The following is a 25,734-nucleotide window of genomic DNA, read 5'->3' as shown; positions in this document are numbered from 1 at the left end:
ATTTTGATATGGAACTAAACCTGCTAACACATGCTGTAAAACAGTGCGAAGCTGACCCGTGTGACGAGTTGTTTTGTTTGATGTTACAAATTGAAAACTCGAGTAATCACAATGCTACAAACTTGGCGCCAAGTATCCAGAAATAGGTTTCTGGAAAACATTCAAACTTCGCATTACAAAATTAGCATCCAATAATGCTCACAATAGGGTCTTAGTGCATAGTTTTCTTTCATTTTCCACTTTTTCTCATAATATTTAGAATTTTAAAAAAATTATTGAAATTTGTGCGGCCCGCAAGAATTATCTTAATTTGAAGTGTGACCCTCGTGTATAAAAAAGGTTGGACACCTCTGCTGTAAACAATTCGTTGTTGATATTTTTAAAGCAATAGCTATTTTTCTGGTTGGTTGAAAGACGAAGTTCTCAATGTCATGGTTTTCTGATGTCCAAGTTGCGGTCAATGGACTGTTTAGAGGCCATGAATAGCTGTTCAGACTATCCACCTGAAGGGTGATGGAAGTTGCATTATTCAACAGAATCTCTGGTGAAATATATCCCTTTGAATTCTCCTCGTCATACCTTGATATCGGGATGTACAATCAAACTTATTCATGAATGATTTTGTCTCCTAATTAAAAAAATTTCATCTCTACAACATTACAGATATAGAAAAAGTATCCCCCTTGCAATTTCCTCCCTTCTGCATTCCCCCCTACCTGTATGAAAAACATTTGACTGTCTAGATTGAACCGGAAATGGTCCTGGCTTGAAAATTTTTGACATACAATGGGTAAAAAATTAAGCCTGCTACTAAGATAAAACTGCAGGAAATTATTATTAGGGTCTGGTGCTATTAAATTTTTCAGGAGTACATTTAGAAGTTCATATGTGAGACTACTGTAAAGCTCTCCTTGCAACTTGTGGATGAACAATGAAAGTAAACTAAGTGTTTCTCATAAGCCTAACTATTTATATGTAATAGTAATGTGATTACAGTCATGAATTTATACAAGTTTGATGACCAGCGACAGGCTCTGGATCCAGCTATTCCGGTCCTAGTCAGTTTATTAGTCCCCAAAGAATAGTAAATGGCCGTCTTTAAGCTATCTACCCCCTTGCTCATTACCGCCTCTTCCGTACTACTACATGAATTTACACTGAGTACCAAGGTCCGACTATGACTTTTGAGGACACTGGGACACGATAATGACTTGACCCCCCCCCCCCCCCACACCCACCACCTGTCGCTTTTACAATACATTGCAGCATAAAATATTGTGGATTTGGATTTAATGTACATTTTGATGTTGCTATAGCGCAATAGTGCCTAACCTTCGACCCTCGGGCCACGTCCGGCCCGCGAAAGCTAATCTGTGTGGGCAGTTGTTATGTTTAATGTTACAAATCGAAAACCACGATTTGTGACTGTTAAATTTGGGGTGCATTCAGAAACAACGATCGGTCGCCTCGGTGCCATACCGCAAGCGTTCGGAAACGCTGCGATCGCTTTCTGGCGGTCGACTTTTGGTAGTAACCTGTCGCACCGCTGTGTGGACGTGGTTAGCGAGATCACAAAGTCTGTATTGGCCAATTCGGTCGTGTTTCATGTTTTGATCGTAACCCACGTGACTTTCTTATTACGAAAGTTACTCTTTGACTGGAGCGTCGTTTGCTGTTGTAGAGTCAGCCCTAGAGTCAAATACAATAAACTCCCGTGCTGCGTTCGGAAATAATCCACCGTTTACACTGCGTGGTTAGTCCGGTGTGGTTATGACGTATCTGTAATTTCTCTAGGAAGCCTGGTAGAACAGCTGTGTTTTCAAACGCTCGTGGTCCCACCGCGGTAGTTCTAGTTCAGCAGCATACGACGCTCTACTCAAAGCGCAACTTTCGTGATGGGAAAGCCACGTGCTTTACGATCAAAACATGAAACACGACTGGATTGGATAATACAGACTTTGTGACATTTGTGATCTCACTAACCGCGTCCAGCGGTGCGACAGGTTGCTACCAAGTCGACTAAGAAAGCGACCGCAGCGTTTCTGAACGCGGTTAGCTGACGTCGCCTCGGTGTCACCGCAAGCGTTCGGAAACGCTTGCGGTGGCAGAGCGACCAATCCTTGTTTCCGAATGTACACCCCATTTTTTCGTGGAATAGAGTGGCACGGTACCCACGGATAAAAGAAGCATGGTAGTAACAACAATCATTGGCTTTTAATTTTCTTTCCTGTTCCATATTTTCTCGGGATATATTTAGAATTTAAAAAAAATATTTTGATGTTTTAAATCTTTGAAAACCCAATAAGCTTACGTTCGACGAGCTCAACCAATGAGCTACCGGTCGCTCATCGAACGCAACTAAGATTGTGAAGCAAGTTTAGGAGGCTGGTGAGCGACAGCGAGCATATTAAATGTATATATATATATCAATTTATCAATCGAAAGCCGTGATTGTTTTGCATGATATGAAATTCGTTTGATTTTTCCAAGGTAATTAGAGCGTTATTATAACTGTTACGATTTTTTTTTTCTTCTAAAATTATATGTTGCGTTCGACGAAACTAACCGATCGACCGTAACCGGTTACTAACCATCATCCTCCGGTTACCACGCCGGTTACCATTTTAAGCTGTTGATCGGTTGATTGAAGTATGTGATCATTAGCTGTCACGTGATCAGTTAACTGGTAGCTACCGATTGAGCTCGTCGAACGCAAGCATAGTGACATTTCAATCAGAAGCAGATGCAGTTAAAAACGATCCGAAATGGGAAGATTGGGCTCCGGAAACTTTGGGCGCCGGGAATTTTGAGCGCCGAGCAGTTTGGGAGCCGCGGGAACATTTGGCACAATGTGCTCGGCGCCCTATGTTCCCGGAACCCAATCTTCCTAGACCTTCCTAGAGAATAGGGGATTCGTGATTTCTCCATCGTAAATTTTGCGAAATTGATGATGTCCTAAGAAACCAGATTTAATTTATTTCTGGTGTTTAAACAAAAGGGTGGGGGGGGGGGGAATTGTGGGGCTTTTTTGGGATTTTTCAAAATTGAAGTCTTAGAGGCTCAATTTCAAGCTTTATTTGGCAAGACTGAGAAAGGGGGTAGATAGGGGACAGGAATGAAGATATTCCTCGAAATTTTTACGATCTTTTTAGAAAGATCCTAGGGGGGAGGTTAAAAGTTCTTTAGGCGGCGCTTAGTCCCCTATTTTCCACTTCAATTGACAGTAACAATAGTGAAGTAATTAATTTTAGTAAATGAATGGTTAAATGTGCTTAAAAAAGTAATTGTTTCTTTGTACTTTCAGGAAAGTATTAAGCATATTTTTTCTAAAAATATTATTATCAGACACAATTAGAGATAAACCAGACCCATGTCCACCGACAGAACTAAATATGGGGGGGGGGGGGGGGGTTCACTTGCATGCAAATCGCGAAAAAAATTTTTTTTTCTTCAACGTTTCTTTTTTTCTCGTTTAATTTTAACTGGCTGCATTGCCCGGCTTTTTGCACGGTCTACCTCAAAAAAAAAAAAAAAAAAAAAAAAAAAAAAAAAAATGAAAGGTTCCCTCAAGTGACGCGTGTTTAACAATCATGCTTCAATTAGAAAAAAAAACTTAAAAAATTTCCCGTCAAAATACATTCTCAAAGAAAGAAAATGGCAAATCAAAAGTTCCCGCAAAAAAAATTAAACGCAACCCCCAGAAATACAACTAAAATCCTAAAAAAAAAAGATAAGTCGCTAAATAATAATCAAAAGGGGAAAATTTTACCTCAAAACAAAGACAAAATTTTATTCAGCCTCAACCGAGGGGAAAAAAAAACCTCTATTTTGAATTCCGAAACTTTGAATTCAAATTATGTTTTTTGCAATCACGAGTTGTGACAAGACTACTGGTTAAAGTTATTGTTTCTAGAAATGGCTCCCCCGCCCAAGCATGTCCCTCCTCCTGGTGCTTACGTGTATATAGTTGTGTGCGTGTGTGTGTAGGCTTACGTGTGTGCACGTAGGCGTGTGTATGTGTGTAAAGGCGTGCGCGCGTAGGCGACTGCACGCACCATCCGGCGTCCATGTCCTACACATGCGCATGCGTATGTAGGACATGGACGCCACCGCCTAGCAAAAGTGGATTCTGGGGGAGAGTGCTCAGGACCAGCCGCGCCGCCGCCGGCGGACGGTGGTGCTGCAGTTCTGGTCCAAGCTGAAAAAGGAACCGGAACATCAAGGACTGTCAAGTGAGAACAATAAGCAATCGTGATTGCTCAAAAAAAAAAGTGGCAATCTTCTGAACGCTTATTTAAAATGAGATCACGCAAACGATAATTTTCCGCTTTAGAATTTCTGTTCCACTACGCTTTGCAGTGCTTTTTAATTTTTTCCTGGTGATTTTACAGCTTTTTTTTGAAACTCGAAGAAAATGAAGGAACTCTATGGGTGTTTTTCGCGGACTTTTCGACCCGAATCAAAGAAATCGGATAATTATTTTGTGTGGAAAGAACCATTTAATACCATTTTCGGGCTTTAAAATTAAAATTCGAACGGTTCAGTCCATTTTTGGTTTTCGAACCCGCCCCCCTCCTACGTTTTTTTCTCGGGTGCCCAAGTACCTTCCTGCCAAATTTGGTCGAGATCCGACGTAAACTGTGGATTTGTATAGAGAACATACACACATATAAAAATACACATATAACATATACACACATATTTGTTTTATTTATTTCTTATTAATTATTTATTCTTTGTTATCTTTAAAGCGAATAAACCAAACCCAGTGGAACGACAGCCCATGGGGTCCAGGACTAATGTGTCCATCTCAGTTTTCCTGACTAAGGGCTGTGGGGTGCAAGAGCACAGGGGCAGATTTAGTCTATTCAAGGGGGGGGGGGGTTGAAAACCGTGAAAGTCATCCCCCCCGACCCGTCATGTAGAGTGGCAAGGTGTCAAATGCCCTCCCCCCTTATCCTATCTTTTAAATATTAATCGCCTCTAACGAATTTTCACCCCCTTGTAGTGTCAAATCGCCCCTTTGGGGGCGATCCCCACCAGGGTTGGAAACAACTGTTTGAAATTATAGCAATATCTTATCATACCAGTATAGTGTAGTCCTGGAAGAAAAAGGTTGAAAAACACATATAGAAATATAAAAATTATCAAGATTCGAAAAAAGTGGAAGAGGTGAACTAAGGTTCAAATTGAAAAGTGGGTAACGCTGTCCATCCTCGACTACACTAACTTCCTAAAATTAATTTAAAGCAAATTTGTGGAATGTACTTGATTAAAATTAGCAGCGATTGCTAGTAATTCTTTCAATTCTATATCATTGGTTTCAGAGAATGACGGTCACGGAGGGGGCGGTCACCCCCACCGCCCCCCTAGTAAATCCGCCACTGCAAGAGCAGATGTTCCGGTCAGGTGGTCAGCCTATAACGTGGGACCCCCAGTGTTTAGTTCCCAAGCACGCTTGGTACTCATTTTATTAACCAACTGAAGGGATGATCGACTGAGTCGATCAAGCCCACCCGGAATCGAACCCGGATCTGTGGCGTGAAAGCGCCAAGAGTTAGAGCCACTGGACTTCTTTAAAGCGAATCGTGAGTTGTATTTTTATCTTTCTTGAAACTATACAGCGAAGAAAGTTAAGTTAAGGAAAGGAAAGGTTTGCAATAAGTAAAAAATAAATAAAAGGAATTTAATACTAGAAAAATCTAAAAGTGATGTTACTTTTTAAAATCAACTAATTTTATTTTTAAAAGTCAAGGTTTGAAAGTCACTCTCTTGAAGCAGCCCACTACCGATGCTCATAGATACTGATGTGATGTATTTTGTAGTTTTGTAGTTATGATTCTGATCCTTCCCCATGCTTGAGGAAGAAGCAATATTCCCAACAAAAACAAAATTACATACGCCGAAACTTGACGACCATCCCCATTCCCGATTCATCTCAAAAGCAAAGCAAAAAATGAAAATTGAAAATTATTTTAAAAGCCAAAGTTGAACCAACGTCTGTTTACCATATGGATTTACATTTACTCCAAATTTCATCCAGAACGTAGCATTACTTCTTGAGATATGGCCACTCTCAATGGAAGAAGAAGAACGTTCGATTACGCCACCCCCTTTTCAGCTATTGACACCAAAACAGAATAAGCTCTAATACCCTTTAAAGGCTACTTGTCGATATATTTCTGTTTGATTCCGTTCATTATTTCTTGAGATACAGCAGTAACAATTGACGACAAAAAACGTTCTATTACTTAACCCCCGTTTGAGCTATTGACACCAAAATTGAATCAGCACCTGTACCTGTTAAGGGCAACATATGGACCAAGTTTTGTTTGATTCCGCGAGTTACTTCCCGGGGAATACCAGGCACGCATAACTCAAAAAACGTCCCATTGCTCCCCCCCCCCTAATTCACGCCAAAACACAATGGGCACAAGTTTACATACTTGGGCACATAAGCGTACCCAATTTCGTTTCATTTCATGCAGTTGCTGTAGAGCGGTCACAAAAACTGGTTACACACATCATATGTGACACACACACACACACACGCAGACATTTTCCAAAATTGCTCGAAATGAACTCACACACGTCAAAACGTTCGAATCCGGTCGAAATTCGTAAATTTGCACTTATCCAATACTTTCTTCTATATATTAGACATAGAAGAAAGTAAAAAACGAAGAGGCACAGATTTAAAGGGGCACATATTCGAGGGCGCAGAGGAGGGAGGGTGATCAGGACGAATAGGGGCAGGCCAGCTCATGCACCGGCCCGCGGGCTAATGGTGCGCAGGGCCAGTCCGCCACTGATCGTGGTGTACGTTCTTACGTGATTGCAATTTGTACTTTGCTTAACATGAATTGATTTCTTTTTTTTATTTTTGAGCAATCACATTGCTTATTGTTCTTACTTGACTGTTTTTGGCATTCCTAATGATTTTAATCTCCCCCCCCCGCCTCCCTCTGCAGCACCACCGTCAACCGGTCCCTCCGATGCTGCTCCTCTAGCAAAACCCGTCTCCAGGTTGCGTCCATATCCTGAATGCACACGCGTATACACACGCATACTTTCACACACACACATATACCAACACACTCATGATGCCTGCACACAGACACAAACACACACGCCTACACACAATACACACACCCAGTGGCGTACCGAGACAGATGGGGGCCTGGGGCGCTACTCGAACTGGGGGCCTACCTGGTATTAAAACTGAAGTTTCTCAAACTATGTGTACGTACCGTATATTACAGTAATTACTTTAAGTGGTACATTTTTACATATTTCAGGTAGTGTTGGTTTGATTTCGGACACTATTGTAAATACCACAGTAAAACACATGGTTTTAAGTAAAATTAAGTAAATACTATATTTTTAATAAAATTGTGCTTTGTCAGAAAATATCAAAAACAGAAAAAAGTCCTAAAATTATATAGTATCTTAAAAATTTATTACATCTGAACATCCAAGTACAGTGAACAGAAACGTTTAGGTATTCCAGATTTAATTAATTTTAGGATAAAAATTGGCTTTTACAGAAAAAAAACCCTTTGCTATTCCTTTGAGTAAGACACACCAGGGAACTTTTTACCTGATGACATCACCTAATCTCAGAGAAAAATATTTTAAAAACATGCTTACCTAAATAAGGATGAAATTCACACGTTCACAGTCTAAATAAAACTTTTCTGTTAGGTCTCACTCACAAAAAAAAAACGCTCTTTATGTTCTTCAGATTAAAAAAAACTCTGGTATGACCCTATACTTGCCTGGCGCATTTGAATGAAGTGGAGAAAACGCTCCGCGCGGCTTTTCTGGTAGAATTAAAAATATTTAATGTTCGACAGAAATTAAGACAAAAAAATTTTGCGTATGCGTGGGTTTAACTAACTAATCCGATTTCTAAAGCGAAGAGCGTAATTTCCCCCCGATTATCGGACAAAGGGCTAGGCATAGGCGGATTTAGGACTAAGTTCCTGGGGGGGGGGGGAGGATCTTTTTTGAGAAACATTTTTAATTGCCCCTCCCCCCCCCCCCCCATGTTTTGGTTTCTTTTCCTGTGATGAATAAGGCCATGCTTTACCTTTTTTTGTGTGTGTCGTTTTCATTAATGTGTGTTTTCATGCTGTCCTTTTTGAATTGACCTTAAGAGGGGTGACTGGTATCAAGAGTGACGCAGGGCTCTCTTTTAAGTTGGATATAGAATATCTCCAATTTTAGGGGGTCCGGGGGTTTGTCCCCCGGAGGATATTTTGTAAAATGGATATAAAATTCTGCATTTTGAAGCCTTATAAGAGTTAATTGGATAGACGAAAATCTCAGGAAAATATAGACAAATTTTTTTTTAAAAAGTTTTATGATTTAAATGTGCTTTGTGATGTAAGTTAATACTTTAAAAGAAATGGTGTACAGATTTAGAAAATAAGTAACATGAGAGTAACATACTACTTATTTGAACAATTCATAATTTATACACTTGATAAGAAATAAAATTGAAGCACACTTTGCTTAGGAGTTTCAAAGACTTGTCTAACTATTTTCAAGGTTTGGTTGGTTAGATTGGGTGTTTTGGCACAAGAGCCCTAGTAGGTTATATTGCGCCAATTTTTTTTTCAAGGATTTTAGAACATTTAATAATTTAAGGCAACTCATTTGCACTTTCCAGTCTCTGAAATTGAGTGCTAGGTTATACAGTTGTACGGTCTTGTTCAAACTTCGTAAAAAAAAACAGCTATTTTAAGCCTAAAAGAAAAAATAAACTATAGAATTCTCATTACAATAACCTTTTTTTAAATTATAAGCAGTGCAGAAAACGAGAAGGAATGGAGGTAGTGTATCATTTTTTTCTGGGCTAAACAGATTAACAATATGCAGTAGAAGCAAGATAAAAGCAATCAATAGAAAAGAATTTCCAAAATACTGCATTTGGGATTAAATAAATAGCAAGATATGAAACATGTGAGTCAGAAAAATTTATTTCAAGCAATATGTTACAAACAAAAGAACCATGATTTTTACTTTTTTGATGCAGGATGTAGCAAGGAGCTAAATTTGACATATTTTGGCATTCCTCCCCCTACCATTTGTTAGAAATTTTAAAATTTAAGGTTTGTAGCCACACATTTCCAAATATTCAAAGCTTTCAAGCTCTTGAAAATGAAATTAGTCTTTTCAAGCACTTTCCATTTTTTAAGGAGAGAATGATGCATTTTTTGCGAGTTACCGGCCCACTTCAAAGTAGTGACCCTAAGCTATAGCTTGTTTATCTTATAGGCAAATCCTTCCCTGTATGTAATTCACTCTTGCCTGCAGATTTTTGTAATTTTTACAAAAATTTGTCAGTTTTTACAGTTAAAGGGTTTTTACAGTTTTACCAATCTGAACGTGTGAATTCAGAAGGTTCTTCAAAATCTTTCGTCTGTAACAACACAAAATATCTAGTTTTTGAAATCACGCAAATTGAAAATAAACATTCTGAAAAGAAAGAAAACAAATTATAAAGAGTAGATCGTTCTGTTAGCGCAAATGGGGGAGGAGGGTTTCCTTTGTTTTAGGTTCTAATTTGAAAAAATAATCGTCAATTATTATAAGTGTTGCAGCTGAATGCATAGCTCGTTTAGCCTATAGTTCCATTTATATACTTGCCCAAATGATTTTCAGTCAAATGGTGAATTAAGACATATTTTCAGCACCCCAGTGACAGCTGTACTGTTTGTATTTAATGTTCTTTTTTTATTTTTATTTCTCCCATCAGAAAAGGACATTCGCGAACCTCTTCATTTTCATTGAACTATTCAAAAAAAAAAAAAAAAAAAAAAAAATTTGTCTTAAGGTTTTGGAAGATGTAATGTTATTATATGAAGTCCTCCCAAAACTGGGGGGGGCATTGCCCTCTATGCCCCCCTCCTATAAATCCACCCATGCCCTTCTGAACTATTCAACAAAGAAAAAAAAAGTAATATTTTTTAAAAAATTCTTTGGAAGATATGTTGTTACTACATAAAGTCTTCCCAAACTGGGGAGGCATTGCCCCCTTTGCCCCCCCCCATAAATCCGCCCATGGGGCTAGGAACTATTTCTTTTGCTTGGCCGCAGCTCATTTCTACATAGTCAAGTAAGCTTGCAATCGAGTATAGAATGGATGGGAGGAGGTATTATGCAGTCAAGGTCAAAAGTCCCGAAGGATTGACCAATTAAACAGTTTTACGCTGTCGAAAGGGGCATAGCAAAAAGGAAGTCCTCTTTGCTTGAGTCAGAAGGGGTCCGATAAAAAGAAAAATTTATCTGACTGATTTTTCCAACGCCACAAAGGATAGACAACTTCTCATTTAGGAATGGATTTTCTTGGTTATATGTTTGAATTTGGTTTCAAAAATAGTGTATGAATTAAGACTAGACCATCGTAGTCTTAATACCCAAAACAAAACATAAAACAGATATTTTAGCTGCATACTGTAATGATCAAAAATTATAAACGTGCATCTGTTATGCATTAGTTTTTTTTATAAATTGTTCGAAAAAAAATGCATAAAACTTTGCTGAAAGCACTTAACAAAATAAAAGCAAATGATTTTTATAGGTTTAGTTAATTTAAAAATTTGGGGCCCCCATTAAATTCGTGGCCCAAGCGCTCATGTGCCTTTGTACACTAGGACGGGTCACTATGAAAAAAAGTCATATTTAACAAAATTTATGATATATACTCGCATATATAGGTAACTGATTAATATTTCTAATCATGATGTATATGACAGATCTACTGGAAAAAATAAGATACAATTTCGGGGGCCTATGTCAAAGCGGGGCCTGTGGGACATAATTTGCCCTCTCTTTGTTTAGGGAAGAGTCACTGAGAAAATATTCATTCTACATAAAAAGTCAACTTTTTATTTATCTAAACCATGACATAAGGCACGTCTGGCGAAAAAGAAAACGAGTTAAAATTTTGGGGCCTATGTCAAAGCGGGGCCTGGGTATCATAAACCCTCCATTGATCCCGAAGAGGTATTGATTGTATCCCTGAACAAATATTTGGTCTTTAAAAAAATTATGATTTATTAAGCCAATTTGTTTAAGCATTCAAACCAAGATATGCGACAATATTGGTGAAAACCAAAAATTGAGATTTGGGGGCCTATGTCAAAGCGGGGCCTGGGGCGGACCGCCCCCTCCGCCCCCCCTTCGGTACGCCACTGCACACACCCCTACACACACATTATGTACACACACATACCCACACACACATACAAACACACACCTACACACATACATCACACGCCTACACGCACATATGCACACATGCATACCCACACAAAGTGACAAAAATTTTTTTCTTAAAATATTATTTTAAATCTATTTTAAATATATTGAAAAGTTTCAAACAGAAATTTATTAAAGTACAATCCCTCCCCCTCCCCCAAAACCAGGGGGAGCAAAGCCACACCCTTAAACCCCGAAATGGGAAGATTGGGCATCGGGAACATTGGGCGCCGAGCACATTGTGCCAAATGTTCCCGGCGCCGAAAATGCTCGGCGCCCAAAGTTCCCGGCGCTTAAAACGATCGGCGCCCAAAATGCTTGTCGCCCGATGTTCCCGGTGCCCAATCGACGACGCCCAATCTTCCTAGACCGAAAAACGATCATACAACGTCATGACGTTTTATCGATTTTAACTCAGTCCTGCGACCCCAATCAAATTAACTACTTTTATGATATAGTAAAGATATGTGAGTGCGTAACTGCTTTCTTTTATGAGGTCGTTTTATTTCATATCTCGTTCTCATTTTTCATTTTGAAATCGGGATATGTCCCCATTTTGACATTATGAATCCTCCCCTAGTTTGCTACATTTTCAGTTTAAAGAGGACTAAGAACTATGCATTTTCAAACTGTGCCCCTTTTATATTATTTATTTATTTCATCAACGCTTACGGAGAAAAAATCGAAAGGAATATTCGAAACACACACACACACAAAAAAAGAGGGGAGCGCACGAGAGACGGCGAGTGGAGGAAAGGAGTAGGATGGAGCAAAACGCACGCTACAGTAGACGTTTAGCTTTGGCATCAGTTGAAATGACCAATCATAATTTCTTTCAAGTTTTTGAATGCTATTTGAGTTTTGATTTAATTTAAACAGTGCATCAGCTGCGTAATTGTACAGTTTTCTCTGATTCTGTTACTATTGTTTATGAAAATGGAGACCCCAACTACTGAAGAGAAACTAAAACGATTATCGTATGCGGAACTGAAGAAGCACGCCAAGGTTCATGGTATTAAAGCAAATATGAAGGTATGATTTGTTTCTGAAATCTATTCGTTGTTGATGTTATGAGTTTTGCAGTTATTGTTTCAGTATGTATGAATCTCTAATGTTTACATCTGGTTACTTAATGCCTTGTATTATAATATGCTTTTCATGTTTCTTTGTCTGAGAGGAATTGTTTGGCGATATTTCGATAATTGGGAATCTGGCGATCTGTCTTCATTGGCGTCAATTTTTGGCTCCAGCGCCTGCGCGAGAGGTATTTTTCTTTGCAAATCTAAACAAAGAGATCGGAAACATCTATTCACATAGGGTTACTTTAAATTAGCAGGGTTACCAAAATAAAATTATTTACGCCAAAAATGAGACGACCGCGCCAGATTCCCAATTATCGAAATATCCCCAATTGTTTTACTATTCATTAAGTCTGATGTAAATTTAAAACCATGATAAACTGACTTTGTTTTTACTAAATCCGACTACTCCTCATTCCCCAACCTAAATTGCCTGAGCAAACATTGTTTAAATTTTTTTTTCACACAATTTCTCTTCACATATAAACATTTGTTGATTGCAACTTATGTATAAGGGTCAGGGTTGCCAGATTTAAGAACAGTAAATACGGGGCAGGCTTCTAGAAGTGAAAGGGGGGGGGGTATTTTTGAGGTTGCGGGAAAAAACTGGGTATTTTTAAGGGGTAATTTTTGACGTAGAATATCTCTTCATGATGAATCTATGAAATTCAATCGTAACAAAGCATTAAACCTTACAAAATGTCGCCGATCAAAGTATAAAAATCATTTTCATTTTGATTGTAATGCAATGTCTAATGCATATGCATAGATATATTTCCAACAATGAGCAAAGAGGAAGCAACCATTTGGCTCCTCATGGTCTGCCGCCAAAACAAAAACCAAATTGAAATAAAAACAATTTTTGCTATTGCTGCCACAAAATTTTCTTTGCTCTTTATTTCACTTTTTGTTTTATTTTGTTTTTTCTCTTAAAATAATGTCTCGTTTTGTAAAATATTGTTATTAGCCAGAATACGGGACTTTAGCCGTCCCTTATGGAAGTTCCCCGGGAAGCAAGACAATTGTTCAAAATACGGGGCTGTCCCTTGAAATCCGGGACGTCTGGCAACCCTGGTAGGGGTACCCATCCGCTACTCCCAAAAGAAATAAAGCATCCCCTCCCCAAATACCAGAGATCCCAAAAAGCGAGACCTCCCTTCCCTTGAAAGAGTGGCCTGACCTCACCTCCCCCTTCAGTTGTGTGAGTTTTGAGTGGGGCAGTCCTGTTTTCAGGCGGCCTAGCCTGTTGTCCCTGTGCCTCGCATATTGTGACTGTCGAAGAATGATGAATGATTTATTTGACCGAAATCGTATTTTCATGGTTTTAAGCGTCTATGGTTCCTCATCTTAAAAACTTAAATTATCTTTTTACCTTTCCTGTTTCTCGGCATTTTTCATGCAGTCATAAGTCTGTATAAGCCCTAAGCATGTTCATGATGCGCATGAAGTCCAGTAATAATTCAATAAAACTAGATTTTTTAGCGCTACTAACAGGGTTGGCAAGTTTCTGCCGAGGTGGTTAAAACCACTGGTTGAAACCGGTTAAAACCGGCATGGCAAAAACCCCTTTCTGCCACATTTGCGGCAGAAACTGGCAAAAACTCAAAAAAATGACATAAAAGAAATCTTTGATACCCAATAGGAATTTAGCATGGGAAAATTATGAAATGTTAGCCAAAGCACAATTTAATTACAGTATCATTAAAAATCAAACATTATGTTTTTTGCACTCTGCAGCTATCTCTAAGAAAAGGCGGATTGAAAATATAAATGAATTCTTAATTTAATATGAATAGAGGAGAAAGAACAGAATACTCTCGCAACAGAAGAACTAGGTGGCAATGCCATCAAGGATCCAGCAAAGATTCATGAAACTTTCCTCAATTGTATATATTTTTTAAACTGGTTCACTATGTAGTAACTGGAGTGGTTTAAAAATTTGACTGGAAAAATAAGTTTTGGGAAGTAGGGTCAATTAGTTTTGTAAAGCTGTGAAATTAGGTATAAAATAGAGGATCGGCAAGTAAAATTCTGGCATTTTCTTCTTGAGCACATGATAATTTTAATCCCAAGCATTTTAGATGACGCTTATAAGCTAGCAAATGACAACCAGTAACTGCCTGTTTAAATCTTTATGTCACTTCTTTTTCTTAAGTGCTCTTAAGAATCTCGTCCTTTAGATCAATACAAATGTTAGGAGCATCTGCAGTTAAACAGTTCTCTTTCTGATCAAACTAAATCAAGGGCAATGAGTTCTATTTTTTACAATGATGAAATGAAATTACATTTTTTAGTTTACTTAAACAAATATCATTTTGTAATTACTTGAATTAATAAAGATGCTTTTTAATTTTTGCCAGTTTCTGCCGGTTTTTACCAGTTATAACCAGTTTCTGCCACCAGCAGGGCAGAAACCAGTTTCTACTAACACTGCATATTTAGTGAAAATAACCTCAATTTTTGAAAGCACAGAGAAGAGCTAGAGAAAGAGTTTTGAGAGAGAAAAAAAAAAACTTTTGCAAAGTCAAAAAACTTTTCTTGAGAGGGGGCAGCTCCCCCCCTCCCGGGACACCCATCTGGTGTGGGTGACTCCTCAACTTAATTTCAGAGTTTATAAAAATTGAAATACTTTAATTCAAAAAAAAAAAAAAAAAATTCTGCAATAATAAATCTTAAATTTCATCATAAAAATTTCAACAAAAATATTGCACTATATTGCAGAGAGAGGTCATGTACATGTACGTCCAGGGTTGGCAAAAACCCGGGTTTTTTTTAAAAAAGCCCATGGACCCAGGGTTTTTTGGTTTTTTTAAATAAAACCCAACTAAAGCTGAGTTTTTTTAAAAGAAATGTGTTTTTTTTTTTTTTGTCTTTTTCAGGGAAAATATGGGTTACTTGTAGCCTATTGTAGAGTAAGTATATGGACAAAGCACAAAAATTCTCTTGGGGTAAAAAAAGCTAGGAAATTCTGCATTTTCTGAAGAAACCTATAAAAGACGATAAAACCCAAGAATGGTGAAATTTCAGATTTGTTAGTTTCCATGATTACCAATATTTTAGGCAAAGTAACTTCTCGAGTGATAAAATCTATTGTTCGTTTTTCATTACTATATTTTTTGTTTGCATTTTACTTTATCGCATTTCATTTTGTTATGCAAAACTACTGTAGAACCTCAAGTAGTTTAATTTCCTTTTTACTGAATTCCAGCTTAATCAAGACATTTCTTCAAATTTTATGTTGCCTGTTTTTCTATTTCTGTGTACAGAGTAAGAATTATATTTAACTTTTTCGTAAGGTAATAAAAATACTGTACATCCTACTCTGTTTTCTGTCCGATCATTGTAAAACCTGTTAAGTTCTAAAAAGTATACCTTGTTTATTCGAGATTTATGGCGTGTTGGTTTGCAGAAAATAATTCATATGAAAGCCTTTTAGCTAAAGTACAGGGTGGCGACAGATCATGGAAAAGTCAGGGAACTTTATTAATCAGGGAAATATGAGGGAATTTTGAAAAAATCAGGGAAAATTTATTTTATAAAGGAAAAAAAAAATTTTTTTGCTTTACAAAATTAAGTACTCTTAATTCCCTACGCATTTTCCGCCAATTATCTGTTCAAAAAAAAAAAAAGTAAAATTAATGAGGTGTGATTATACACTGCCGCATATTTGTGCATCTTTTTTCCTCAACGTCAAAGTATTGAATCTTACTTACACCCCACAGGATGAACTTCCTAAGATTGCTTCTCTATCTGTTAGGTTGTTTATTTTACCTAGCTTGAAATTTCCTTTTACGCTTTCAATGCTACGTAAAATAAACAACCGTACTGGCAAAGAGGAAGCCTTCATTAGTGCCTTAGCTCCTTTGCCTTTTTTCATTGTTTCGAAGTAATTAAGTACTGTAATCACGATTTCAAGAAGAAATCTTTGGTTTTTGAATTAATACTATAAAAGCTTAAACTTCTTCGCATCTTTAATTTTATTGCTAAATTGAACTTTCAATTAAAAAAAACTTTGTTTTTTGCCGTTATACTATTTGTTGTCACCACAGATCGTCATGGTTTTCTTTTCTTCAGACTTAAGTAATTCTTTAATTTTATAACCAAGTTGTATTCTTCTTTTATATATTTTGAAATTAACTAATTGCTTTTTTTCCCTTGTATTTCAAAGTTTTTTGTTACAAAAGCAATCTAAGATTTTTTTCGTTAGATACTTAAATCATTTGAAATAGAGTTAACTTGTGTACTTAAGTAAATATCTTTATTTTTTATTGTTAAAATGCTGTATTCATTCATTAAAACCTGTGTTCTTGATTAGAAAAAAGCTCCCTATGAATGGATGTCAAATGGTTTCATCTGTTTTGCATAAATATGTCAATTAGTTATATAAGAATAACAACATTACTTCTATTCTTTCACTATTACTTGTTATTCTTGCAACAATTATTATACTGTTTGAAAACTTAGTTCAAAATAACTGTAATTACTTTTTAGTTCTATCTTAAAATTCTTATGCTAAGTGTTTTCTGGAAGTGAGGTTCTTTTTTTTTTTTTTTTTTAAATTTTCTATAATCTTTCCATGTAGAGAAAAATTTAATATACTGTTTTGTAGGTCCCCCCCCCAAAAAAAAAATTGACTTGATATATTTTTTATCCATTTTATTAAAAAAAGTAACATCTTTTGAAAATATATCTTTAGTTCATCAGCTTTACACAGCTTAAAACGTTAAAAATACTGCATTTTATAAAAATATACATTGGATTTCAAGTAGAGCAAAGAAAGAAAACCATTATCATTGGTAATGTAATCAGGGAAATTTGGTGAAATTAATCAGGGAAATCAGGGAAAAGTCAGGGAACTTTTTTTCACAGTTCCTGTCGCCACCCTGAAATAGTTTCCTCTGTACAATCTACAAATATTGAGAAAATCAGGACTTAGTCAAGATAATTTGAGTTATTTATTGACCAGTTAAACGAAAAAATAAATATATTCATTTAAAATCTTTGAAGTATTTTTTTAACGCCGTTAAGAGTTAAAAAATACTATTAAAGTTCAAAATTCATTTTTTATGTCCATTGTCTGTGGTGAAGAACAAATAAAAAAGAAGTTTAAATTGGAAAATTATTTAAATTAATTATTTTTTAAAAAACTTCTTAGAAAATTTAAAAAACCAAAAGTGGGCTAAATAGTGGGTTTTTTTTAAATGGGTTTTTTCAAAAAAACCCGTTGGGTCCAACCCAATTGGGTTCAATCCGGCCAACCCTGTGTACGTCTGGAGTAAATTTTACACAAAATGCGGCGGTATACAGTTTTGTACGAATAGCTTTTACTATACCTACATTTCTTGGATCAATTTTAATTATAATTCAATTGCAGCTTCAGAATTGACTTTAATTTGAAGATTTTAGGATTGATTACAATATTGAGTGTTGTAACAAATAAATCATGTACTAATTTTATTTTGCACGTTGCATGACAACCAAGCATTCTTAGAAAGTCTTTAGATTTAAAAAAGAATTTATCGGTACAGATGTGATATACCCCCTACCTTGGCGAGGATAGAATTTTTAGCTCATTTCGAAAATCGCCAACGTTGGCGATAAAACTTTTTCCGGTAGCCCTAGTAACCCTGCAGAATATACCTGGGAAGTACAGATGTGAACTAATTCTTTTCGCATTTGTGTCCGTGGAGGTAGGTGCACATATGTTCCGCTCTTAGGGGGATTTTACGACGTGGTGTTGTTTCGTGCAATATACCTTACAGGAATGCTTATTTTGTGTTAGTTTAAATTCAGTAGTTGTGTTTTGAAGTAAAAACATTAGAAAATGCCAGTTTCTTCAAACTTGAAGGTTAATTAAAAGTTAACTCCAACGTGGTGTGTATCTGTAACGTGCCATTGTCATATGATGTATTGTTTTAGACTGAGTGTGAATATTTATACCATATAAAAAGGTAAGTTCTTTATTTTAAAATTCAAAAAAAAACCTCTCGCTTCCAAAATTCTTTGTTTTTACAAATCCTTGAGGTGTTCTTGTAGTATACATAACTGTGATCATACTCCGACTGTAATGTATATTAACAGTCGGAGGGATAACGGACCGAGCGGAGCGAGGTTCTGGCGAGCCAGAGGTCTCATAGTACTTTCGTAATGAGACCGAGGCAGGGCCGGCGAGCCGAGGTCTCATTACGAAAGTACTATGAGACCGAGGGCTCGTATCCCAGAGAAATGATGAAAAAAAAGTTAATGCATTAATTTCGACTTGTAATTAATACAATAATTTATTTCATTGTATTTTAATATGTTTACAAAAAACCCCGGCCCTGTACATTTTTGAAGCATATATTCGTGATGTTTTTTGTTGTGCTTTTATGTTGTTTTTATATATATTGTGTTCTGAAGTGCTTTGATCATGTTTTCTTATCTGATTTTTTCCTGTTGGCGCTAAAAAAGCATCGCTAAGAACGATGTATGACCTATGTCGTCATACATCGTTTTCTTGGCGACGCTTTCTTGGCGCCAACAGGAAAAAGTCGCCAAGGGTGGGGTATATCACATCAGTTCGGAATTTATCTTTTATCAGATCTTTTGGATTTGCGCTTTCGTGCCAACACTTATTTGAATTCACCAAGCACCCTCAGAAATTACCCGACTTGTTCAAGCGATACATATCCCTTTTACTTTTTTTAACTATGATCAAGGTAAAAAATATATTATTTTTTTTTGAAAGTGATTAGAAAATTTTAGGCAAGAAAACTGTTTGCTAACAGTTGCTATCAGTTAAATAAAGTTAGAAAATAAGCAAATTAGTAGACAGCGTTTTGGTAGCTGTTTACAGAAAGCTCGATAAACAATCAGCAAACTGATTGTCATAGTGACAGTTATTTCCTTATTAGTATACATTTATACATGTAATCAAATTAATTGGTAGTCAGGTTTTTTAAAAATGCAAGGGGAGTCAGTGAAAATTAAAGAAAAATAAAGAAACCCGGAGTCGGCATGTTTTCAAACAACTCTGACTCCTTTACCCCAAAATCAATCAGACTCCGACTCCACAGCCCTGTTCAACACAAAAAGAATTTTTCAATTTGAACCAATAGTTCCTCAGATTAGTGCGTTCAAACAAACGAACTCGACTGCCTTATATTATTAGTAGAGACGTACCGAATTCTGATCAGATACTCGGCCAATACCGAGTAGTTGCAAAAAATTGAATATTGTCCAAGGCAGATACTAAAATTTATAAAAAAAGAGCAAGCATTATATTCTGCAATCATTTACAATTAAAATTTATAAGTCAAATTTAAATTTTGAGAATAATGAAGTTTGTAATGCTTCAATGAAATAAATCTTTATTTTAATGTCCCCAAAGTTAATAAAACTTTTTTATTAAAAATTATGCAAAAAAAAGGTAAGTATAGAAAATATGGTTTTTATATTAAAAGTGGATTTTTGCTACAAACAAAAATTAGTTATAAAAAATATAAAAATACCTTTGCTTAAAAAATAAAAGGAAATAAAACAACTTTAAAAGCACAGTGCAGGAACACTGCAGACATGTGTTTTGGCGTTACAGGGAATTCCTTTTTCAATGCACAAAATGGGAGCTCGTGGATTTAAATTCATCCAACAAAAGTCAGATTTTTTTGTCAAATGTCTTTACATTCTTTAGCTCACATGTTATGCACTGAAAAAGACATTCCTTGTAACGGGGGGGGGGGGGGGGGGGGGGACGGCAGAAACACGTGTCTGCAGTGTTCCTGCACATTTGTTGAATTAAAATTATTTATGTTTGGCGGACTAAAACTATGATTGGTATAAATTTGTTTTCATTCCAACTTGATTAATCATACCTTTTATTTATTTTTAATTTTAAAAATATTTGTTTTGTAAAATTTTTGACACAAGCAAAATTGTTCATATAATGCTTGATTCAGTTTCAGCAGGAATTTAGTTTTAAAAACTATTATATGGACAAGGATGTCTAGACTACTATTCCAATAAATTCAAAATTCATCACATGTGTGTCAGTGGTTCTTCTTAAAACATAATTGGAACTTGGTAACTTGGCCGAGTAGTGAAAGGCCGAGTACTTGGTAACTCGGTACTCGGCCGAATAGTGAAAGGCCGAGTACTCGGTACTCGGCTACTCGGCCAAATTGCTACTCGGTACGTCTCTAATTATTAGTATAGATTTAGTGGTGAGGGTGACAGGGTTCACTCTCGCTGATACATATTAGTCAATACAGATCATGATATATGTCCAATATCTATTTTGAAAATATTATGATATTTCGATATTTATTCTTTCAACTATGGTATATTTTCAATATAAAAATTATTTTAACCATAGTAATATTGTTCAATGTTCATTTATTATTAAAAATAACTAAAAAGTTATGCACTATATTTTTATGATAGTATTAATACAGCAAAGCAATGTATTTTTTTTTAATTTTATATTCATTTTTATTAGCAATGTAACAAATTTTAATCATATTAAAAGTGCCTAATTAAATGTTAAACAATGGTCAGAAAAAAAGAAAATGTCTTATAACTATGCACCAACTAATGCATATTTTTTTACTTCTGAATCATATAAATGTGTAAAAGTAGCTAACAGAAGAAAAATGAGCAAAACAGAATGAACTGAATACTGAATTAACTTCAATAAAATTGAAAAAAATATAAAATGATTATTAGATATAAATAGTGAGAGAAACCTTAATTTTAAGTCTACATATTTTTATAATAATGTAAAAAAATAAAGAGTGATTTGAGAATGCATTTACAATTTTGAAGACTTGAAATTGCACGGATTGAAAATGTTGGATATGTATCAAAATATCGAATATTTTCAAACCTTGGAGGGTGATGAAACTTACTGTTCGTTCAGCTTTCTTTTTAAAGTACTTTAATAAACATCATTGGAAGAAAATTAAAATCCTAATCCTAGAAACCAAATATTTCCAAATGCACAAAAGTAATTATTATTATTCATTTGCTAATTTTTGTTACAGGCTGAAAAGATTATTGCTGCTCTCATCTCTGAAAATATAAATGAGGATAGTTTCCTTGCTTTGGAACAACAGATTATAAATTCTTCTAAAAAGGTAAGATATTTAACTGAATAAATAGCAAAATGTGTGCTGCAAATCTTTTTCAAAAAGCTTGATAAAATTCTTAATCTATTTTTAGAATAAAGAAGAAAAATTTAACCGTGACAAAGTGGATTCGGTTAGTGAAACACCTAGGCGGGATACATACACAGTTGAAAATTCAGAAATAAGATTAGTATGTATTTTGTATTATGTATTCAGCAGTATTTTAAATAGGTACTTGTCTCTTAAATATACATCACTTACTGCATTTTTTATTTTTGGCAATTTTAATTTATTTATTACTATTACAAACTAGAACATTCATACTTGGCGGCTTCCACGTACTTGAACTTCTAAATTCTAGGTTTGCCATATACTTTATAGCAGTGGTGCCCGATCTACTGAAGCAGAAGCTGATTCAATGTTACGAATTGAGAATTGTTCTGGATCTATCCAAAGCAACTGATCATTTTCAATTGGTATTAACAACAATTATTGCAAATATGGAGCCAAACATTCATAGATTGGTTTCTAAAAAATTGAAGGAAACTTTGTATGAATAAAATAGGCATGTAGTAATGATATCCGGGATTTTCTGTTTTGTAATTATCTTTCTTTTTCTGGGGTGTTTTGGCCACAGAGTTGTAATATGAGATGCAACTCTTGGGTAAAAAAACAGGTTGAGCACCACTGCCTTTAAAGATCTTGTGAATTGCCTTGAGTATTTTTTCTATTTTTGCCTAGTTAGAAAGTAAACAAGTTGCCACACCAAGAGACATACCTTGAACGCAAAAGTACCATTAAATATTATATTATATTTTTGATGATCAACCCTTTTCAATGAAAATAATAGATTAAATGTTTGCCATTGTTGTGATTAAATATTTTTTTTCAAGATAAAACATCAAATCATAACTTAAAAAAGGAATGAAAATGTTTTTCCTTTTGTGTCTTGTAAAATCAAGCATTATTTACACTTCAATTAAAGTTGAATTTAGTTTTAAAAAAATGCTGTTGTGAACATTAGGGTGGAGCAAAAAAATAAAAAGTTTAAAGGTTCCAGAACAGCCGGGTGTGAAAAAATTGCATCCATGCCATTGAAAAAAGTCTGACAATTTTAGCAGTTCAATAATTTCTTTTATTTCTGATAGCTAACACTAAATTCAAGTGTTTGGGAAAAAGTTACTTTTTGTTTATTATTTTTGAAAAATTGAAAAATTCAATGCACCAATTGGACCAATATAGCTGGGTTGGGGGAAAGGGACTAAAACGTTAGGCAATTGTGCCTCCTAGAAATATATTAAATATTAGGCTGACTAGGCTATATCTTTTATCTCTGATGATCTGATGAAATTTTACCACTTTTGAGAAACAGTTAATTTATGATTGCTTTTGTTTCACTTTAAAAGCCAGATTAGATGTTATATTATTGATACACAATTATTGTGGGTCCCAAAGCAGAATACTATTAAATTTCCGAAGTACGTTGCATAAAAGATGCCTGAGCTGTAGAACAATATTGTTCAAATACTAGAGGAAAACTCACAACTTTTCTGCAGAAATTCTACAAAAATCAGTGAAACTTTTGCAGAAATCACGGTGCAGAAAATCTACAGAAACCATGGTGCAGAAAATCTGCAGAAATCGCTGCAAGAAAATCAGCAAAAACTGCGGTGCAGAAAATCTGTAGAAACTGCAGATTTTCAACAAATATCTTCCAACTCAAGATAGAATTTTTCAGAAATTCTGCAGATTTCTTAAAATTAGAAGAAAATCTAAAATTCTCGCAAATTACAATAATTTGTCGGAAAGCTCGCAATGTGGAATTCGATTAGTCCTTTGTAGGACTTTCTCAACCGATCTTCATCCACTGCAAGTTACGCTGTACACGTACGTTTTGGAAACATGCCAACATTGAAACACGTCTATCTCCGAAAATTGCGTGTCTTGTTTGAGATTTCAACCCCTTTGCATCCAGAAAATATTTTTTGAAGTGTTTTATTATATGCAACCCAAACTTGACTCATTTTATTTATTATTTCAGTAATTTCTTTATTTAATAACATTATTTTAATTGCTCCTTTGTGTCATGTAAAATTAACCAAAAAAATGTGGTTTGACACCTAGGTTCAGAATTTTATAAAATTTTGCATCTTTGCTCTTTCTATGCATTTTAGAAAGCATATAAACTATTTTTGGAGAAACTCAATCGGTTTAAGTTGGACATCTTGTTAAAGTTTTTTTGATTTTATAGTTTTCATGATCAATTAATTTTCCAAATTCAGTGCCCTTAAATTAGTCATTTGGTTGAAAGCTGTGATGTTTTCGGAAATATCTCATTTCACAGAAATAAATAGCAACTGTCCAGTTAATAAAAAATAAAATACTCCAATATGTAATAAATTACTTTTGATTCTTTGCACCCAATTTGTGTAAAATGTCATGTTTTTTTCGCGTACAATGCTTTAAGTACTTGCAGAACAATTTTGGTTAAATGATTTAAGTTGCAGAACATCGTAAAGTATTCTGCTTGGAGGATTGTGGGTAGCTTAAGAAATATTAATACCACCCTAAACTTATTTTCATTGGCTCCATTTATAAACCTTATTACGCATTCTGATCCTCTTAAAAGTATCAAACCTTGCCATCCCGTGGTGGGATATTTCTTGTCCAATCTTCAAGGGGGAAAGATCTATCATATTTTCCTTCATCTTAATCTGCGGCAGTGTATAATCCACACCTCATTAATTTTACTTTTTTAACAGAAAATCCGCAGATTATATGCAGGAAAATATGGCAGTCGGATCAGTCAAAAATCGCATATCTTTCTGGATGTTACAATTGCCTAACCTTTTAGCATGCAGTTCTTTTGATCCATTGAGTTGTATTTCAAGAGTTAATAAACAAAAAGTCATTTTCACAAAATCTTGAAATTTTAACTAGCAGTTGGAGGTAAAAGAGATTTTCTGATCAAACTAAAATCTTAAACTTTTCTTATTGGTCATGGGTGCTCACAATTTTTCCGCACCTGGCTGTTTTGGCCCTTTGAACCTGTTCTGCACTCTACCATAATGTGTTAACATTAAAAACATTATTCTTCAAGGTACTCTAATTTTTTTTAGCTTTGTTCCTCATAAAAAATGTAGGAAAGAAATATACTGTTTTAAAGAGTTTGAACCTTAAAAAACTACCCCTTAAATGCAGCCATGTTTCAGTATACTTATCTGCACCTCTGAACCAAACTGACGTCAGTTAAAAAATTGCGATTTTCTGTTTGTTAGTCTAGTGCATTGTATGTAGCATTGAGCCACGTAAATGCAATGTAAAAAAAAACCTTTTCAATTTTTTTACGAGGGTTATAAGAGGCGCATCCCATACGCTGCATGTGCCAGAAAATTTTTTTCTTTCTCTCCTGTAAAATTACCATAAAATATGACTTACGTCCTTTTGGCTCTGAGGTACAGTTATATCATGGAAATGCAAACAATAGCAAAAAAAAAAAAAAAAAAAAAAAAACTTTCAGAATGCTTCTAATATAATTCTTACAGATTCCTATGTAAAACGACGTCCTGAATTCAAACATGACCACTGTTCCCCCCCCCCCCTATGTCTCCCAATTTTTGTGAATGCCGCCCCAAAATTTTTCAGTTTTCGACAGTTTCTTAGCCATTATTTTTATTTGAAGTGGAAGGGAACACTATATTAGTCATTAGCACTCTTCTGAAAGTATAGAGAGGTGCAAAGTTCAAAAGCATGAACACTTGGAGCAAGTTGGAACACTCAGGAGGGATGTCCTCCCTCAAATATTCAAAATATCATCAAAACCAATCGTTTTAAGCACTTTTATTATACTTGGCCTGATCCTCACAAAGAAATTTGAGGCCTGGTTTTCTTCACTTAAAGCCTTCGGAGTTTCATTAAATTGTTTGCAAGGTTGCACTTAAGGTACAACTTAATTCTGAAAAATTAAAATTCTACAATAAAATTATTGTTTCAGTTAGGATGGAAAACAGCAAATTTCTTGTAATTTCCCCATTAAATGTTTAAATATAAAACCCATTGTTACAAATTTTGTTGTCTTGCAATAGTAATGTTAATAGTACAGTGAAACCTGTGTAAGTTGACCAGTACTTTGGTGGTCAACTTAGACAGGTGGTCAACTTATAAAGGGTGGTACTGTTTTTTTTTGTCATTTTTTTGCATCATGTATTCATTTTTTGACTAATTCACACTTATTCTTTCTGTTCAACTCACTTTCATTGTTTAACATTGAAACAATAATTAAAAAT

General features: G+C 35.3%; 1 protein-coding gene across 1 annotated transcript in view; it reads left to right on the top strand.

Moving 5' to 3' along the window:
• Positions 1 to 12,126: 12,126 nt before the first annotated feature.
• LOC129220187 (nucleolar and spindle-associated protein 1-like) overlaps positions 12,127 to 25,734 on the top strand; it is a 39,843-nt gene continuing 26,235 nt past the window's right edge. The window contains exons 1-3 of the mRNA XM_054854548.1: positions 12,127 to 12,300; positions 21,365 to 21,457; positions 21,543 to 21,638. Of these exons, the coding sequence (XP_054710523.1) occupies positions 12,199 to 12,300; positions 21,365 to 21,457; positions 21,543 to 21,638 (291 nt within the window). The 5' untranslated portion in view covers positions 12,127 to 12,198. The remainder of the gene's footprint in view (positions 12,301 to 21,364; positions 21,458 to 21,542; positions 21,639 to 25,734) is intronic.

This window comes from Uloborus diversus, chromosome 4 (genome assembly GCF_026930045.1).
Source record: "Uloborus diversus isolate 005 chromosome 4, Udiv.v.3.1, whole genome shotgun sequence".
In the NCBI taxonomy this organism is placed as follows: Eukaryota; Metazoa; Arthropoda; class Arachnida; order Araneae; family Uloboridae; genus Uloborus; species Uloborus diversus.
Note: the sequence above shows the minus strand (reverse complement) of the source record. Positions and strands in the feature narration are given on the sequence as shown.